Below are 19883 nucleotides of genomic sequence, written 5' to 3'. Positions count from 1 at the left end.
GCAGGTGTTGGGGGGTGAGGCCACCGCTGCCGATGACAAGGGCGGAGCTGAGAGAATTTATAGGAAGGGCCACTCTGAAGAGGCCTGTCTTTGAGGCACAGATAATCACCTAGTCAAACACTCCCAGTAGGGTTTGCTTTTTTTTTTTTTTTCCTTTGTCAGTCCTGGGCTTGAACTCAGGGCCTGGGTGCTGTCCCTAAGCTTTTTTGTTTTTTTGCTCAAGGCTAGTGCTTTACCATTTGAGCCACAGATCCACTTCCGGCTTTTTCCGGGGTGGAGAGTCTGATGGGCTTTCCTGTCTGGGCTGGCTTTGAACTGCTGTCTTCAGATCTCAGCTTCCTGAGTAGCTAAGATTAGAGGTGTGAGCTACCAGAGCCTGGCTTTTAAGTCAGGAAATACAAAGTAGGTAATGTCAAGTCTACAAAGTAATAAAGACACCCTAGTAAGTCCTCCTGTATCTTCCTCCTGACAGACCTGCAGTGAGTCCTTCCTGCCCCTCCCCCGTCCCTGCCCTCCCCCTCCCCCCCTCCCCTCGCCCCCACCCTCCCCCGGCCTCCATCACCCTCTCCGTGCTCTGGGCTGCAGCCAGGAAGGGGTTTCTGGAAGGCAGAGCTGCGGCCTTCTGGGAGAGACATGCCACCAGCGGCGGCCCCACAGCTGGAAGAGGCTTGTCCCATGACACCGCGGTTCTGGTCCCCAGGGGGAAGGGACAGAAGGAAATGGTAGCTCCTCCCTGCAGAGGAGGGTGAGTTTGAAGTCCTATCAGATGCCAGGCCCTGCCTGTGCCACCCCAGTCCTCCCTCAGGAAGAGGGCAGCGCTCCCGGCCACTGTCTGGATGGCGGGCAGGCGATCCAGGAGCGCCCCGGCGCCCAGAGAAGAGCGGCAGAGCGGAGGGGGTGGGCAGCGGCCAATGCATCCATAGTCCTTTCCTAAGCACGGAGCTGCTGGTTTGCACAAGCCTACCCTTGGGGCAAGAGTCTAACCTTAGGTTCTCTTGCTGCATCCTGGTTCTACCCTCAGTGGCTAAGGGAGGAGGCTCCCTGTCCCCACCCCCTCAGGCAGCACCCCAGGACTGTGGGAGCCCCTCCTCTTCCTCCTTGTCTGGCGGAGGGGGGCACCCGGGGGCTCTTACTTGTCCCCTGCTCAGGGCAGCACAGTCCTGCTGTCTCAGAAAGACAGAAAGAGGGGCGAGGGGATGAGGACTACAGAACAGCCCATCGCAAGGGGCTATGCATTCTAGGACCGCCCCCATCCGGAATGACCCAGGAAGGTAACCGAAGACCCTTCTGGGGCCGCTGGGTGCCCAGCACCGACGTGAACGTGGAGAAGAGACTCGAGGTTGGCTGGCAAGGTCAAGGCCAAGGCCAAACTGACCACGAGTGGAACAAGGGTCCCTGGGGAGGGCTGGCAAGCACGGGAGCCGCAGTTCCGGGGACCAAGGCTCTGCCTGGGGCCCCGGCCGGCGGGAATCGGGCTGTCAGAGGCCTTCACAGTGCTTAGACGAGGAGAAGGGACCCGAGCTGCCTGGCCCAGTGCTTCTCTGCCGGCAGGCTGATCAGTGGATGGCGGGTCAGGGCCACAAAAACGTGGACAAGTAAAGGGGGTGGCTGCTAGCACAGGAAACCAACCCAGGCCTCCTCCTTCCAATGCCCTCGTGCCGGGCTCCAAGACCAGCGTCCCAAGAAAAGCCACCTATGCAGATGGGAAATCTGCCTGCAAAATGTATTGAGGATTGGTTGGAGCCAGGCTAGTGCCGCACGCCTGTAATCCTAGCAATTCTGGAGGCTGAGATCTGAGGCTCACAGCTCAGAGCCAGCCCTGACAGAAGCCTATAAAGTCTACAAGACTCTTTTCTCCAATTAACCAACAAAAGACCAGAAGGGGAGATGTGGCTCAAGGTGGTAGAGAACTAGGCTTGAGTCAAAAAGCTCAGGGACAGTGCCAAGGTTCTGAGTTCAAGCCCAAGTACTGGCACATACAAAAACACTGACCCAAGTCGAACTGAAGGGCTGGGGTGTGGCTTAGCAGCAGAGTGCTCACCATGTTCTCTGTGTGTGTGTGTGTGTGTGTGTGTGTGTGTGTGTGTGTGTGTGTGTGATCTCAAACCAGGCACCATGTGCACTCACTGCACCAACTGAAGTGGGAAGTAAGGTCAGCTGGGAGGAGAGCTGGCCCGTGTGCAGCCTGGCCACGCAGGCCGCAACAGCCTCCCCAACAAGCAGGGAGAGCCCGAGCCACAGCTCAGAGAAACTGGCAATGAGCAGGAGCCTCCTAGCTACTAGGAGGCTGAGATGTGAGGATCGTGGTTTGAAGCCAGCCTAGGAAGACCAATCTAAGAGACCCTTATCTCCAATTAACTTCCAAAACAAAACAAAAAAGCTGGAAGCGTGCTGTGTGAGTGTGTCTCCATTGGTAGAGCATCAGCCTTGAGTGAAAAAACTAAGAGACAGGATACAGGTCCTGAGTTCAAGCCCTAGCGTGCACACACACACACACACACACACACACACACACACACACGCACTCACAGGCACGTACATACACTTGTGCATGCACACAGGCACACGTGTGCGCACGTGCACACACACACATTCCCATACACACCTGTCCATGCTAAGCACTGCTCTGGAAATCCTGGCTAGCTGGTGGAAGGCTCTTGCTAAGCTGCTGCTGCTGGACAGACTGGGGATGTGGGCAGCTCTAAGCAGCGATCGCCTAAATGCGCTTATCTGCAGAGGGACGGAAAATGCTCCGGACCACGAGGCCTGACACACCGGGGGATTTGGCCAGGCTGAGTTCAGGTGTTTCTGGGGTAGCCCACAGCTGTGGCCTGAGGACAATTCCTCTTTACACACATGCATATACAAATGCACACATACATAAGTGTGTGTATGTAGACACATGGAACATGGACAGGAGAATCACTACTGAAAAACACAGCCTGCCAGGTGTTGGTTGGTGGCTCACGCCTGTAATCCTAGCTACTTAAGAGGCTGAGATCTGAGGATTGTAGTTGGAAGCCAGCCCAGGCAGGAACGTCTGTAAGACTCTTTATCTCCAATAACCAACAAAAAGAAGCCAGAAGTGGGACAGTGGCTGGAGCGGCAGAGTGCCCAGACCCTGAATTTAAGCCCCAGGATTGGCACAAAATGAAGATAGAATCATAGCCAGCCCCAACTCATGCACGGCCGTCCAGAACCTCCTCTGGGCCCGTTGCTCTTGCAGACAGCTGACATGCGGCGGCCTTGGGACCCCCTGGCTTCTGTTATAACCACAGCCCTTCAATAGAGGCTCCCCAGAACCAGGTTCCGCACTGCCCATGCTGTCAAAGATGCAAATCCCGGGATGGAAAGGTGGCTCCGTGGTAGAGCGCTTGCCTTGCATGACTGAGGCCCTGGGTTCGATTCCCCAGCACCACATAAGCAAAAAGGAAAAAAGCCGGAAGTGGCGCTGTGGCTCAAGTGGTAGAGCGCTATCCTTGAGCTGAAGAGCTGAGGGACAGAGCCCAGGCCCAGAGTTCAGGCCCCACAACCGGACCCCCCCCCAAAAAAATGCAAATCCCCTGTCCCACGCCCAGACCTCAACATGGAGAAACCCAGGCAGGTGGCCCAGGTACGTTGGGACTTACACGCTGTCCAGGACACATTTGAGAGTGATTCTGAGTGACTCTTCCCTCGACCTCAGACACAGAATCCCCCAGAACAAAGAGTAGACGGCCCCATGCCCCAGCACAGGGAAGGAAGCCCACCTGGGGCCTGACACAGGCTGCTACTTTCTTTGCTTTACCCATGGGGACATTTTTTCATTCAACAAACATGGGTGGGCACTAAGTGCCTGCCAAAACAGAGAGCTGATAGCCACACAGACAGGGCCCTCCAAGAGAGTGGCATCCGCAGGGGGACAGACGGGAGACAGGTAAGGGAACCCTCCCCCCCCCCCCCCTACGAAAAGCTGCCACAGAGGAAGGCACCCAGGCGAACTCTCTCCACACCAAAACAGTGCTGGGTCTCGAAGGCCAGCCCAGCCTCAGCACCAACGGGCCAGCTCCTCATGGCGCTCAGTCCGCTCAACTTCTCCCAAAGTTGTCAGATTAGCTGGGGGGTCAAAGGACCTGCCACTCCACACCCACCCCCAGCCAGGCGCCAGGCCGCTTTCTACCCAGAGCCTGCCAGCGGGAGCTAAAGAAAGAACCACAGAAGAGCTGGAGGTGTGACACAGCTCCCATCACACTCTATCCCCCCCCCCTTCAGGGCATAGCTTTAGAGCAATGGACCTGGGTCCATTAGTCCCAGACCAGCACAGCGGTGGCACCCTGGGCAGGGCACCTCAGTTTCTGATCTCAGCGCGGGGCTGGTGCCAGGCTGTTGGTAGGGAGCCCATGTGTTAATGAGGCAAAGCGCTGAGCGCATGACCCTCCATTATCAGAACACCTGGCTTCCCTCAGCCCGGACCCTCCCCAGGATGCACACAGCCGGGGTGGCCAGTGCCCGCCTCCCGCCCTCTGCCTCCACGGCCCCCGCAGGGCCCCGCAGCGGCTGATGAGCAGACCACATCTGGACTGAGCTTCCCAAGGGCCCAGTGCATCTTACAAAACAATGGCCGGATTGGAAAGGACCCCGGGGTCCACCTTGGAGAGAGGCGGCAGGCAGCTGCCGGACAGGACAGTTCCCCAGGCCGAGGGGGACAGGACAGTTCCCCAGGCTGAGGGCCAGCACGGGGCGCCCCCCTCCCGGGCTCCAACCGCGCAGGTGCAGGGGTCGGATGAGGGCTGAGGACCGACTGGAGCCGCCCAGCAAATGTGCCCAGGAGATGGATGTGGGCTGGGCACAGCCCGGGGAGCTGGCTGCGCGGTGCGGGGCACCGCACCGAGCCGGCTTCCCGGCCACAGGCAGCCCGAGCCCGCGATGCCCGCGTCCAGCCTGGCAACCCACCCCACCCCGGGGCCTCCCCGCCAGGCCCCGCAGGGCAGGCGGGCGAGGCGCCCTGGGCCTCACGGAGAGAGTGGGGGGGGGGGGACTCCACGGCCCTCACCCCCGTGCGCTGGGGCGGGGACAGGGGGGGCTCCACGGCCCTCACCCCCGTGCGCTGGGGCGGGGGGGGGGCTCCACGGCCCTCACCCCCGTGCGCTGGGGCGGGGACAGGGGGGGCTCCACGGCCCTCACCCCCGTGCGCTGGGGCGGGGGGGGGGGCTCCACGGCCCTCACCCCCGTGCGCTGGGGCGGGGACAGGGGGGGCTCCACGGCCCTCACCCCCCGTGCGCTGGGGCTGGGGCGGGGGGGGGGGGGCTCCACGGCCCTCACCCCCCGTGCGCTGGGGCTGGGGCGGGGGGGGGCTCCACGGCCCTCACCCCCCGTGCGCTGGGGCGGGGGCTCCCCGCGCAGCGCGGCCGCGGGGCCGGAGTTGTGAACTCGCGCCGTCATGGAAGCCGGAAGTGGTCCTTCCTTTCAGGGGCGGCCCCGACGCCCGGCCGGTCCACCCCGCTGCCCGGGCGGCCCCGCGGACCCGCCCGCCAGGCGCCCCAGCCACAGGCCCCGGGGCCTCCGGTCCTGGCCGAGGCCGCCGCGTCCGCCCCAGCGCGGAGCGGGCCGGGGAGGGGCGCGGGCCGGGCCCCCGCGCGGGGAGAACAATAGGGCCAGGTGCGGGGTCGGGGCGCGGGGCCGGGGGGGCGCGGGGCGCGGGGCGCGGGGTCGGGGCGCGGGGCCGGGGGGGCGCGGGGCGCGGGGCGCGGGGTCGGGGGCGCGGGGCGCGGGCTCGGGGGCGCGGGCGGCGCCGCGCCGCGCGCACTCACAGTAGGTTTTCCGGGTCAGCTCCTCCACCACCTCGGGCTTCAGCTTGCTGTTGGATTTCCCCATCCTCGGCGCCGCGGCCCCCGCCCCGGGCCGGACCCGGCTGGGGCGCCCGGCGGGAGCGGCTGGGCCGGGGCGGGCGGGGGGCGGAGGCCGGCCGGGGCCGGGCCGGGGCCGCGCGCGGGGCGGGGGCCGCGCCTTTGTCTCGGGCGCCCGCCCGGGGGCCCGGGCGCTGCGGGGCTCGGGGGCTCGGGGGCTCCCGGGGCGCGGCTCGGGCCCGGGGCTCGCGGGGCCGCCGCACGGAGCTGCGCCGGGCGCCGCCGCCGCCGCTCGGTGGCCGCGGTCGTCCCTGGTTACCGGGCTGCGCGGCACACGCTCGCCGCCGCCGCCGCGCCGCCGCCCTGCGCTCCCCGCCTCCCGCCGCCCGCTCCCGCCCGCACCCGGCGCCAGGGGTGGACCCGGAGCCGCCGCTCAGCGCCTCCTCCCGCCCCGCACTCCGCCCGCGCCCCGCGCCCCGCGCCTCCCTGCGCCCGGGGCCCAGAGGGTCGGAGTGGGAGTGAGGCCCGGTCCCCTCAGAGAAGTTCATTCATTCATTCATTCGTTCCCCGCGGGTCTGCCAGGCGCTGGGACCGGGCAGCCAACAGGACCGGCGTGGGGCCAGGCTTGGGCCGGCCCCGCGGTGCCCTCAGCCTGGGGGACCCTCGGGGGAGGGACGACCAGGAGCCCCTGGACCCCAGGAGAGCCGCCCTCGGTGCCCGGGACTCCGGGCAGGGGTGCTCAGTGATCTGAGGTCAGAGGCAAGGGTGAGGGCTGTCCGAGGGCACCAGGGCCCGGGGCCCATCCCCAGGGCCCGGGACTGGCCGGCGACGGCTGCTGTCCCTGTTCCCCGCCCGCACTGGCGAGGCGGGGCCGGGCGGGGGGAGGGGGTGCGTGACTGCACTGGCTGTGGGGGGAGGGACTGCGGACCCGGATACCTGGAAGTGGAGGGAGGGAGGCCCCTCCCGGGGAGGCCAGCCTGGCCTTCCCTGGCCACCCCTACAGAATCGTCAGCACAGTCTTCTCCCAGCTTGGCTTTTCCTCTCCCCATCTGTCACAGTAGCTCCGCACCCCACGACCCCCCTGAGTTGACGGCCATGCCATCCAGAGGCCATCCAAAGCAACCTTGTGAGCTGGGTGCAGGGTTGTGCACACCTGTAATCCCAGCTCCTTGAGAGGCAGAGACAGGAGGATCATCCTTCCAGAGCAGCTGGGGCTTCCTAAGGAAAATTTGAGTTAAAACAAGCACACAAGCCAGGCACCGGCGGCTCACACCTGTCTCCCTAGCTACTCAGGAGGCCTGAGGATCTCGGATCAAAGCCAGCCTGGCAGGAAAGTCCATAAGACTCTTATCTCCAATAAAACCACCAGAAAACTAGAAGTGGCGCTGTGGCTCAAGTGGTAGAGCGCTCGCCTTGAGCTGAAGAGCTGAGGGACAGCGCCCAGGCCCAGAGTGCAAGCCCCACGACCCCCCCCAAAAAAGAAAAAGAAAGACAGGAAGAAGGAAACCCAGGTGCTGACCCACAAGCTTTTGCACACCGTCCACGTGCCAGGCACTGTGCTGACACGGTAGATACTCTGATGACAGCAGGAGAGGTCAGGCAGCTCCAGAGAGCCCAGTATCCTCACAATTGCTGTAACAGGTGATGCGAGGGATGGAGGGGGGAATGGGGCCCCCGCCAGGGGAGTCAGGGAGGCTCAGGGGTCCCGCAGCCATTCCAACACTGCTCAGGTTTACCGCGCGCCTACTCTGCATAGGCAGCGACAAGGCCCTGCCTGCATAGAGCTCGTGGCTTGGTGAGGCCAACAACAGACACAATGCACAACGACATGCAAGAGGAAAATATGTGGAGCCCTCCACACGCTCAACAAAACACCTCGAGGCAAACACTGCAGGATCTGGTGCACTCTGAGAATGGCTATTTGAGCCATGATGTAGGTACGGAGGAAGGAAAGGGAAGGAAGAGGGGCCAGGCCCTGTGCAACCCAGAAGGAGCCAGGCTGGGCTATACACACTCGTGTGTGTGTGTGCGCGCGCGCGTGCATGCATGCTCACCCACATGCACAGGAGTGACAGAGAAAAGGTTTAAGCCGGGCACTGGCGGCTCACACCTATAATCCTAGCTACTCAAGAGGTTGAGATCTGAGGATCACAGTTTGAAGCCAGCTAGCTGGACAAATCCCTGAAACTCTTACTGCCCATCAAAAGGCCAGAAGTAGAGGCGTGATTCAAGTAGTAGAACACCAGTCTTGAGCAAGGGGCTGTACTGGCACAAATAATAACAACAACAATATTAATAACAAAATAAGATTTATTTGGAGTCTGGGTTACCTAATCCTGACCACCTCCCCAAGCCCGGCCTCTGAGCACCACTGCTGGATTAAGTTCCATCCTCTTAACCTCTCCCAGGGAATTAATTTCAGTGCTGGAACTCTGGGGACACTAAAGCCCCAGGGTTGGGTGAGATGGAGGGGGGACCCCAGGTCTCTGCCCCTCAGCTGCCCTGTGACAGATCCAGATGCCTGTTCAAAGGGGCCATGGCCAAAACGGAGAGCTGGCGGGAGGGGGGAGGGGGAATGACAGGAGGAGCACTGGTTAGACTCTGGTCGGTCCTCCGTGGGGTCCTCAGCCCTCCCCAGATCCCAGTCTACAAGTCCCATGCCTTACACAAGGACCTCAAACTCATCAGGCCCCAAAGTTAATTCGCCACTCTCTCCTCACTCCCCTACTTTCATCCTCTCCTGAATCTTTCTTCCCCTGGGCAAATGGGCCCTGTCACACCCAAAGCCTCCAGATTGTTCTAGCTGTCTGAAACACGCCGCCCCCTTAGTTTTACAGTATTTTGTGTGATTTAAGGAAGAGTCACCGGTGACTCCAGCCGCTCAGGAAGCAGGCATCTGGAGGCTCAAAGTTTGAGGTCAGCCTGGGCGAAAAGGTCGTGAGACTCCATTCCAACCCACAAGCCAATGTGGCAGTGCAAATGGTCATCCCAGGGGAGGTGTAGGTTAGAAACTCAGAGGCTGGTATCAGCCCTGGGCAAAAACTGAGATCCCAGACACCAGAGGCTCACCTCTGTAATCCTAGCTGCTCAGGAGGCTGAGATCTGAGGATCGCAGTTCAAAGTCAGCCTGGGCAGGAAAGTTCGTGAGACTCTTATCTCCAATAAACCGCTAGAAAACGGAAGTGGTGCTGTGGCTCAAGTGGTAGAGCGCTCGCCTTGAGCTGAAGAGCTGAGGGACAGCGCCCAGGCCCAGAGTTCAAGCCCCATGACCGACAAAAAAAAAAAAGCTGTGGGGAAGGCTGGATATCAGGTATTAGAAGCCAGGAGTGTGGTTCTGTGGTAGAATGCTTGCCCAGCACACTAAAGCCTTTCTCCCAATCACTGGGTAAAAATCAGAATTATTTCTACATAATTGCATCAAATTATTTGTGTATGCGTGCTGGTTCTGGGGCTTGAACTCAGGGCTTGGGTGTTGCCCCTGAGCTTTTTTCCCCACTCAAAACTAGTGCTCTACCACTTGAGCCACAGCTTCACTTCTGGCTTTTTGGTGGTTAATTGCAGACAAGAGTTTCATGGACTTTCCTGCCTGGGCTGGCTTCAAACCATGATCCTCAGATCTCAGCCTCCTGAGTAGGTAGGATTACAGGTGTGAGCCACCCAGCTCGGCTCCATCCATTTTCTTTTTCTTTTTTTGGTCCAGTCGTGGGGCCTGGGCGCTGTCCCTCAGCTCTTCAGCTCAAGGCTAGCGCTCTACCACTTGAGCCACGGCACTACTTCCTGCTTTTTTTCTTTTTGCTTATGTGGTACTGGGGAATGGAACCCAGGGCCTCATGCATGCAAGGCAAGCGCTCTACTGAGCCACCTTGCCAGCCCCTGGGCTCCATCCATTTTAACATGCCTTCAAAGAACTAGAGGAAGTGCTTTGAGGCTCCCATGCACAAGGCGTGACAAATGTTTGGCCCCGCCCCCTGCTTGGCGGATTGGATCCTTACACATTGTAGCTATGTGCCATTATCACATTGTATCTCATACATTAACCACCAGAGGCTGTGGTGGGCGTGGCTTGGCTGGGCAGATGGGCAAGACTGTGAGAGATCCACAGACGAGCACAAATTCATCCCTGAGACCCAGGCACCCGTGGCTCATGCCTGTCATCCTAGCTACTCAGGAGGGTGAGATCTGAGGTTCGTGGTTTGAAGCCAGCTTGGGCAGGAACGTCTGTGAAGCTCTTATGTCCATTTAGTCACCAAAAAGCTGGTAGTGGACCGTGGTTCAAGTGGTAGAGCACCAGCCTTGCACACAAAAGCTCAGGGACAGTGCCCACGCCTGAGTTCAAGCCCCTAGTACTGGCACACAGATGCACACAGACACGCACACACAGACTCACGCTGCCTCCTGAGGTGGGGTGAGAGGGGGAGGTGGGTTACTCCCAAACGGGCGGTGAGCTGAGCTCAAGCTCCCCCATTGCCAGGCACCTGCCTGCCTCCCAGCCGCCCTGGCAGGAATGTGTGGCAGTCCTGGCTTGCAAGGCGGTACCCCTGGGTGAGGGGAGCAAGCAAGCGGTTACTAGAAGGGCAGGAGAGCAGCCAGGACAACACAGTAGAGCTTGCTGCCAACATCCCCCGCCCCACCCCCCCCCCCCCCGCCCTCTTCCCCACCAGGGTCCAAAGGAAGCTGGTGGCCGGATTGGCAGCCAGCTGTGGAAGAGTTCAGCCAGGGGAGGGGCAGGACCCGGGAAACCTGGGAACAAGGGGGCAGTGTCTGGGGGCTGCCTTTGTGTGGCCTGGCTCTGGGGGCTGGCGCCGGCTCCTCTGCCACCTTCCTCTATCCTTCACTTTTTAAAGTCTGTACAGGGGGCTGGGAAGGTGGCTCAGTGGTAGAGTGCTTGCCTAGCATGCATGAAGCCCTGGGTTCCATTCCTCAGCACCACAGAAGCAGAACAATCCACAAGTGATGCTGTGGTTCAAGTGGTAGAATGCTAGCCTTGAGCTAAAGAGCTCAGGGACAGACCCCAGGCCCAGAGTTCAAGCCCCATGACCACCACCACCACCAAAATCAACGTGGCTGCCCACTGGTGGGTTTTCTAGAGTCTGGCACAGGACGGCTTTACCCTCTTCATGCTCTGTGCTGGGTTGGGGGTGAAGGGCCCCCTGGGACAGGCTTTTGAAGTCCCATGGGGCTGCTTGACCAGATTGATCCTTTCTCTCTTTCCTTTCTCTCTCCTCCTCCTCCTCCTTGCTGATATAAATTTGAACTCAGGGCTTCTCAGCTTGCTTTCTCAGCTGGTGCTCTACTACTTGAGCCATGCCTCCAGCCTGGCTTTTTGCTGGCAATTTGGGAAACAGTCTTTTCTGCCTAGGCTGGCCTCAAACCAAGATCCTCTGGCTCTCAGCTTCTAAGTGGCTAGGAGCTTGAGTTAATAGACACCAGGCTTTGCTTTAGAATCCTAGGTGCTGTTGAGCTCTGGGAAGGTCCCCCAGACTCCCCAGTGCCTGGGGCATGCATCTGCAGTCACATGATCTGCTGAAGCACTTCACAGGAACAGAACCTGGACCCAACCTGGCTAAAGGGAACTTACTTGTGTAACTCCCAAGTCCAGCAGCCTCTGCCTTCAGGCAAAGGTTGATCCAGGGCTCACCCATTGAGAGGATCTGCTGTTCTCTCTCCATTTCTGCCTCTGCTTCCTTAGTGTTGAAACCATTCTTAGGAAGGCTCTCCAACCTGGGTACAGGCCGCAGCTAAGCTTTCTGCATGGTGTTCAAATCCCACTGGGAGTGACCACTATCTCCTCACTCATAACAGAGACCTGAGGACCAAGTTTCATTGGCTCAGATTGGCTTGCATGGAATTATTATTGTTGTTCTTGTGATGGTTCTTGGGGCTGAACTCAGGGAGGGCCTGGACACTGTCCCTGAGCTTTTTTGTTCAAGGCTGGCACTGTTCCACTTGAGCCACAGATCCACTTCTGGCTTTTTGGTGGTTCACTGGAAATAAAGAGTCCCACAGTCTTTCCTGCCCAGGATGGCTTCAAACCACGATTCTCAAATCTCAGCCAACTGAGTAGCTAGCATGACAGGCAGGCCCGGCCCTGCCTGCCTCTTATTTTTAAACATATGACATATAACATATACTTCATACTCCTCCTCTTCTTGAGGGACCCTGGGGACCAAAGCCATGGCCTGTACACACAGGCAAGCATTCCACTACTGAGCTGCACCCAGGCCTGTCCATTCATCTCTTCACAGTGCATGTGTGAATGTTTTTAGGAAAGCCAGAGTTGAACAACAGGCACAGTTTGGGAATTTTAATCACACACCCCACGATGCTCCCTGGCAACAATGAGTCCACTTTCTCTCTGGAGTTGTCTGTTGGGAATATGCATGCAATTGGGCATTTGGGGGACGAGGCATGGGCCTCTGTATGGACATGGAGGAGGTGGCACTTGGCTGTTCTATCCTCTGTGCAAGGTGCCACGCATGCGGTAGCATTGTGCAGGTACTTTATTCCTTTTTGTTGCTGAGTACTATCTCAGTGTATGACATACCCAACTTTATTTATCTGCATTCTATCAGTGGATGTTATGGTTTGGGTTAAAAAAAAACAAACCTCAAACCAGGCCAGTTGCTCACACCTATAATCTTAGCTACTAAAGAGACTGAGCCTTGAAGATCACAGTTCAAAATCAACCAAGGAATGAAAATCTATGACTCACCACCAACTAACTGGCCCCAGTGGCTCAAGTGCCAGAGTACCAGCCTTGAACAAAAAAACCTCAAGGAGCTTATCTATGCCCAGAGTTCAAGCCCCAGTATGAGTGCATAGACAGACAGAAAGACACACACACAGGCCTCCGAATTTCATTCGTTGAAGACTTGGTCCCCAGTTTGGGGGTGTTAGAACTGAGAGATGACTGTATCATAAGGGTGCTAACCTCACCAGTGGAGAGCCTTTGCAGTGTAGGTCTGTCTGTCTGTCTCTGTTTCCTAACTACTATAGTAGTCAGCTCACAGGCTCAGAAACAATAGAGAAAATAAATGCGCCTGGTTTTCTCAGCTGCTTTGTCAGAACAGTAAAAGTGAACTAACATGCCACACATTTGGGTTGTTTCCAGTTTGAGATTTTTTGTCGGTCGTGGGGCTTGAACTCTGGGCCTGGGCGCTGTCCCTCAGCTCTTCAGCTCAAGGCGAGCGCTCTACCACTTGAGCTACAGCGCCACTTGAGATTTTTTTTTAATAGGAAAAAGACCATTAATAAAAAGCTATGTACCTAAGCCATGAGTGTTAAGAGCGCAGCTCGTGCCTGATGTTGAGGCTGAGCTGCGGTGAACATTTCTACGTACGCATGCTTGTGCAGACATGCTTTCATTCCTCCCGGCTGTATGCCAAATGAGCTCTGCTCTTCAGGGGAATGGCTGCACTGCATTTCCAGTCAGGTCTCCTCCACAATTGTTAGTACCTGTCCCCTGTCAGGGCCCTCCTGCCTCCTGGTGGGTGTGAAGTGATCTCTCACTGGGGTTTCATTTATATTCCCTGCTCACATGGATGGTGAGCATCTTGCCTGTGCTTATTGGCCATCTGTATCTTAGTAAGGGGAAAGGAAGGCCTGGGAAAAGCAGGTATCTACATGCGAAAGGATAAAGGTGGACTTTTATTACGTATCAAAAACCAGGCAAGCCAGGCACTGGTGGCTCACACCTGAGATCCAAACTATTTAGGAGGCTGAGATGTGAGGATCCAAGTTGGAAGCCAGCCTGGGCAGGAAAATCCCTGAGACTCTTACCTCCCATTAATCACTGAAAAAGGTGGATGGAAGTGGAGCTGTGACAAAGAGCTAGCCTTCAGCGAAAGCAGTTCAGAGACAGCGCCCAGGCCCTAAGTTGAAGCACAGGACTGGCCGAAATACAAAACAACAACAACAAGACAAAAAACCAAAACCCCAAATTCAAAGACCTAAACTCTTGGAAGAAAACAAGAAAAAAGAAAAAAGTTCCATAGTATTAGGCTTGGCAACCATACCTGGGGTGTGGTGAAGCACACCTTTAATCTCAGCACCTGAAAGGCTGGGAGGCAAGAGGATTCAAAGTGTGAGGCTGGCCTCTGGGCCGCTGGGATTATGGGTGTAAACCACTGAGCCTGGCTCTCTTTCTTGAAATACATGACTTAATTTGATCAAATTCAGTTTATTTTCCCTTTGGCTGCTGTGTTGTTCTGGCATCATGTCAAGAGATCTTAAAAACTTTTCTCTGCTTTCTTCTAAAAGTCTGACCTGTCAGTGCTTACTTTTAGGCAATCATCTCTTTTTGGACTACTGATTCAACCTCATTGATCTACATGTTTACACTTATGCTGGAACCATGCTCTCTTGATTTCAGATCTCAGTCTCCTGAGTAGCTAGGATGACAGGCATGAGCCACTGGTGCCCGGCGATTTCTGTAGCTTTGTAGTATGTTTTTAAATTGAGAAGTGTTCATCAACATCTCCCTCCCCCCAAGAGGATCTTGCTATGTAGCCAAGGCTAGCCTCAAACTCTGAATCCTCCTGCCCGACTTTCCCTCAGAGCTGAATAAACTTGTTTCTCTACAGTTTTTGCTATGCTGGATTCCTTGACTTAACATTTGAATTTTGGTTTTGCAAAACCTGTAGATCTTGGGCTGGGAAGGTGGCTCAGTGGCTCAGTGGTAGAGCGCTTGCCTTGCATGCCTGAGGCCCTGGGTTCGATTCTTCAGCACCCCATAAGCAGAAGAAAAAAAAAGCCAAAAGTGGTACTATGGCTCAAGTGGTAGTGTGTTAGCCTTGAGCTGAAGAGCTGAGGGACAGTGCCCAGGCCCAGAGTTCAGGCCCCACGACCGGACCTCCCCCCAAAAAAACAAAAACCCTGCAGGTCTTATAAGGGAGATCCTTATTAAAGAGCAATATTTACAAGAAATATTATCATGCCGGGCGCTAATGGCTCACACCTGTAATCCTAGCTACTCAGGAGGCTGAGATTTGAGGATCATGGTTCAAAGCCAGCCCAGGCAGGAATCTCCAATAAACCACCAGAAAACCAGAAGTGGTGCTGTGGCTCAGGTGGTAGAGCGCTTGCCTTGAGCTGAAGAGCTGAGGGACAGCACCCAGGCCTAGAGTTCAAGCCCCACGGCCAACAAAAAAAAGAAAAGAAAAATGATCACAATCGTACAAAAAGCAGTTTCCAGCAGGGAAATGGTGAAGGAAAAGCTACAGAGAGCAGCCAGGCTGGGCAGAAAAGTCCAGGAGACACCATCCCCAAAATACCAAGCAAAGGACAGGGCTGTTAGCTCTTTGTGGCTGTGACAAGGCAGCTGGGAAAACCAGAATTCTGGCTCCAACTGCAATTCTCCAGGTCTCAGCCTCCTGAGTGGCTGGATTACAGGGGTGAGCCACCTGCACCCCGCCCTTTCTCACTTCTGAAAATCACCCTGGCTGGCAGGACAAACAGGCAGGAGGCCAGGCAGGGCACGGCTCTAACGGTGATGGGCTGGAGGGGAGCAGGGATCTTCGTGGTCACTTCAATGGAGAGCTGACAAGCTGCGCTGCTGACCAAAGGGGCCCCGGAAACGCTTGCCTGCGGCCCCGTAATCATGAGCACCAAGCGGTTTCCGGCCCTCGGTGGCAGGGTGGCTGGCATGAGATGTCCAAGAGCCACTTGCAGAAAGGTGGACGCCGGGAGCCTGGCCTGCTAACCAGCTGCTTCCCGTCACCCTGGAGACCACCATTTCCCTGTGTGCTGGGCAGGTGCAGCCTAAGGCCCAGATTCTAAGTGGGTCACACGGAGCCCAGAGCCCCTCACACTGCGGGGCAGTGTTGCTCTTCACGGGCCCACCCTGTCACCTGAGGTCAGAGGTCAGGCTGGTCCCTTGGCTGGGTGGCCTGTCTTCTCTGGAGATGGCTGTGGAAAGGGCTGAGGCCAAGGGCAGCCGCCACACTGGGCGCTGGACGGCCACTCCTGGGGGAAGGCTGAGCACAAGGCCCCACAGCACCAGGGCTTCTTGAGACCCCAGCCTGGGGTGGGGACACATGCTGGGGTCTTACTGGTACAGTCCCGGGCTCACACCAGCCCCAGCACAGGGCCATGGTGTAATGGGGTGTGCCCTGGCTTGGGGTGCAGTGAGAACAGAGCCTTAGGACTTGTGTTGGGGAGGGCTGGGGTTCTGTGGTGATGGCCTTGGCCATGGCTCCCTCTCCGCGCCCCCCCCCGGGCAGGGCCATGGGCTCTGGTGCGTGGTACTCAGGTGGCAGGAGTCACTGAGGGGGCACCGTGCGCCCTGCGGTGGGGGCGGGCTGAGGCAGGCTGCTGGGCCAGGGCCATGGGCTGGTACACAGCCATCAAAGCAGCATTCTCAGGCCGGGCGCTGGTGCATCACACCTGTGAGCCCAGCGACTCACGAGGCAGACCTGCGAATCTGTTTGAAGGCTGGCTGGGCAGGAAAAGTCTGAGACTTTTTATCTCCAATAAACTACTCAAAAAGAAGAAAAGTCTAGAGGTGGCAGGCACAGACACAGACAAAAATACCCCCAACTGCATTCTCCAAAGGTGAACTTGACTGTCTGAAAGACACCTCGGCTTCAAATACTCCCACAGCAGCATAAGGGGCTGCGCTAGGTGCTGGGGCAGCCCGACCCTTCCTGGCGCCCGTGGGCTGTGCCTGGGGACAGGTCCTGCCTCCAAACACAGCTGCCTGCCCCAGGGCAGGGAGAGCAGGGGGCCTGCGGGGTTCAGGAGGCCTACGGCTGGTGGGGGAAGGATGGGAGCATGAGTCAATTCAATGAACGAAGTGGGGGGGGGGAGGACGCCACCCCCCCATCTCCACCTCTCACACGCATTCCCAGCATAGAATCTTTATTGTACATGTTTGCAGCACAGCAAGAGCTCACCCACCCATGGCCCCGCCAACCTTGCACCCATTCCGCGTGTCCATAAATACTCGATGACCATCAGTGTTAAAAAGACCGAGCGCCACTCCCGCACCGCCCCCCCCCCCACCAGTGAGACCTATTTCTGGGCTCTAGACTGACTTCTACCGAAGTCACATGACTAGGAAAAGGCAATTTATAACCTTCAAAAGCCCTTTGAGAAGCCAGGAGTCTCCTGTGCACAGGGTCCAGGCTCCTGCAGCAGCCAGAGACGCTCCCCTCTGCCTGCCACAACCTCACACTGGCCTCGCTCGGCACGCGTGCCCCGATCGGGGGGGGGGGGGGGGGGCAGGGAATGTGCACCTCTGCCGACTCTCTGCCACCGCCTGCTACCTGGCTCCCTTGCTTGGGCTCTGAGGGCCGTGCCTGTCCCCCACGCAGGTGGTGACTACCTGAGGTTGGGAGCTCTTGCGGGGATGTGCAGCGAGCTCTCCAGGGCCGCCACAGCCACACCCCAGGTGAACCCCTGCCCGACCTCCCCCCCCAGGGTAAACAGGATGTGCAGTGATCTCTTAGAACTTTTGGTGTGTTCCAAAGAAATACCTTGTCATAAACCAAGAGGAACTGGGTCAGCGTCTAACGGAAGGCACTAGCACACTGAATCCTATGTGGGAGACGCAGCTGCCATCAACCCGGACTGTGGGGAGGCTGGGCCAGGGGTCAGAGAGCACGGGAAGGATGGACACAGGGCTGGAGGTGCTGACATCTCCCCTGAAATGCAGCAGCTGGGGGGGGGAGGGGGGAGGCGTGAGGCTCTTAAGAGCTCCCTGCTCTCCTGGTGATGGCGTTGGGCCAGAACTGCAGCAGCCAGCCCAGGCTCCCAGCGCCTTCCTCAAGGAAAATGCCTGGGGGGCGTGGCAGAATGCCATGTGCAACCCAAAGGGATGTCCTGCGGTCTTTCTTGGTCCGGCGTGGACTGGTAAATATTAAAGCAGGACGGGCATTCAGACTCGGGAGGCCCGACAGTGGGCCCGAGCTGTGCCGCGGTGCACCCTCTCTCGCCTGCGGCGCCTGCGCACAGCTGCCTGGGGAAGCACTGCAATGCATCCAGGCCTTCCCTAGGCGGGAGCCAGGGCCCAATCGCAATCAATAGGTGCAGGGGGGAGGGGAGGGAGGGAGGAGCTGAGAGAAGAAGGGGAGGAGAGGGAGAAGAGGAGGGAAAAGGAGGAGGGGGAGTGCTAAGGGGGAGGAGGGAGGAGAGAGAGGCTGTGAACCAGGACATGCAAGTGCCATGGCACCTGAGGGGGCCGGTGCTGCCTTGGCTTGTTGGACTCTTATGGGGGGGGGGGGGTTCTTGAAAGGAAACGAACTGACTCAGCCAGGGGTGGAGCAAGCTGCTCCCCGCAGGACAGCGAGCAGCCCATGTGGCGGAGGCCCAGTGAGTTGAGCGAGGGCAGGCGGAGCGGCACCGGGCTCCGCTGGCGCTTGCTGTCATTTGGACGGTGCACAGCACTCTGGGAGCAGGGAGAGGGAGGACACCAGACTATAAATACCGCAGGGGCTCGGATGCGCGCCCCAGCTTTCTGCCCAGCTTTGCCACTGGCACGGGGCTCTGATGGGCCCAGGGCTGGGGCAGGCCAGGAAGGCGGCCGGAAGACGGGCGCTGGGCAGCTGCTGGTGGGTCACAGCTACTCAGTGCTGGCCAGGAGGAAGCCGTGGGCAGGGCAGAATGGAACTTGGTGTTTGGTTTTCCTCACCAGCCCGATCTCAGCTCTGCTCCAGAAGAGCGAGACACAAGCCGGAGCTGGAGCATTCAGCATCGTGGTGCTGAGGGCAGAGGCATGCAGGCACGCAGACGCAGGGCGTGGAGAGGCTCCCCTGCGAGTCCTCAGGCTGCAGCCTGTCTGGGCTGGGCCCTTTCTCTCTGCGCTCACTAGCTTCCGGGCCTCCACCTCCAGGAAGCCCCCCTGGAGGTGAGGCATCATTGCCTGGCGTTCTTGCTAGCTATCTAGTCAACAACCTTGCTGGCAGGAAATAGCACATGTCCTGGGAGACAGAAGTCTCCCGCCTCCTGTCACAGAGCTCCAAGTTTACATGCACTAGTGTACCCTTCCCGAGACCAAAAGGAAGACAATTCAGTGCTTTCTGGATGTGCCTCACCACACAGGACATAGGCCAGCATGGGGTGGAAGTGGGGAGACCCCCATAAATCCTGGGGCTCCTGAGTGTACCCCTGAGGGCCCAGTCCTGACGTAGGTGCAGCTCACCAGCAAGCCAGCAGGCTGCTGTGGAGCGCATGCTGTGCCAGGGGACAGGGGACAGGGCTCGATCCTCTCACTCGGACGCTGCCACGGCATCCTCTTCTCTTCAAACGGAAGCCCGGACGAGACCCTCTGCTTCCTCAGAGGTCTGCACCCCTGACTCTGACAGCAAATGCTGTGTGGGGTCTGGGGACCAGTCCTCTGTGGTGCTCTCCTCCCAGGTCCTGCTCGGCTTCTTAGCACCAATTTGCCCGCACTCAGTGTTTCTCTAGCCCTACCTTTCCTGCCCCCCAGCTGCTCCCGAAGGAGACTTCCACTGCTTCTCCTGCACTCTGGTCACAGGATGCAAGCGACAGGGGAGGCCACCGCAGGCCTCCAGGGAGAGCCCACGGGACACTTTTTGGTTTAGAGATACACGTCTTCCCCGTATGGAGTGGTACTGCTCAGAAAACCCATTCCACAGCAGGGTGGGTCCCAGGATCATGGCCTGAGGCACCACTGGCCCTGGGCACGACACAGCAGGGCAGGGCCCGCGGCCAGCTCCCTGTCACTGTCACAACCTGGAACAAGGTCTGGGACAACCGAGGGTCGGGAAACGGGCAAATGCTACTGGCTGCACTGGGCACTCACCTTGCTTTCTACAAGAATGGCATTTTTGTCCCCCCTCCCCAATTCAAGGACATGGGTCCTCCTGGACAGCTGATGTCCCCCGAGTGACGCCGTGCGCCGGGCAGACACGCCGCCGGCCCCCACCCGGGGTCTCTGTGTGCTGCCCTTGGCCACCAGGCCTGAGTCAGACTGCCGATGGAGAAAGGTCAACTAAAGACAAGCACCCTCTTCATCGTCCTCCCCCCGGAGGACGGACCTGGCTGTCTGTGACCAGCCGCAGATGTTTTCCCAAACGAGCCCGAGGAGGTGTCCCGGCG

The 19883-nt window shown here is 58.5% G+C and overlaps 1 protein-coding gene and 1 long non-coding RNA gene across 3 annotated transcripts in view; one reads left to right on the top strand and one right to left on the bottom strand.

Annotated features, from left to right (window-relative positions):
• Ncs1 (neuronal calcium sensor 1) overlaps positions 1-5905 on the bottom strand; it is a 40695-nt gene extending 34790 nt beyond the window's left edge. For both annotated transcript variants that reach the window (XM_042681091.1, XM_042681092.1), the window contains exon 1: positions 5790-5905. In XM_042681091.1, coding sequence (XP_042537025.1) covers positions 5790-5853 — 64 coding nt within the window. In that variant the 5' untranslated portion in view covers positions 5854-5905. The remainder of the gene's footprint in view (positions 1-5789) is intronic.
• On the top strand, positions 734-19874 carry LOC122108976. Its single transcript, XR_006147649.1, has 3 exons — positions 734-745; positions 890-897; positions 19319-19874. It is a non-coding gene; the product is annotated as an uncharacterized LOC122108976 (long non-coding RNA).
• Positions 19875-19883: the final 9 nt, after the last annotated feature.

Source organism: Dipodomys spectabilis, unplaced genomic scaffold, assembly GCF_019054845.1.
Source record: "Dipodomys spectabilis isolate Male_0828 unplaced genomic scaffold, ASM1905484v1 ptg000067l, whole genome shotgun sequence".
In the NCBI taxonomy this organism is placed as follows: domain Eukaryota; kingdom Metazoa; phylum Chordata; class Mammalia; order Rodentia; family Heteromyidae; genus Dipodomys; species Dipodomys spectabilis.
This window is presented reverse-complemented; position numbering and strand designations above follow the sequence as displayed.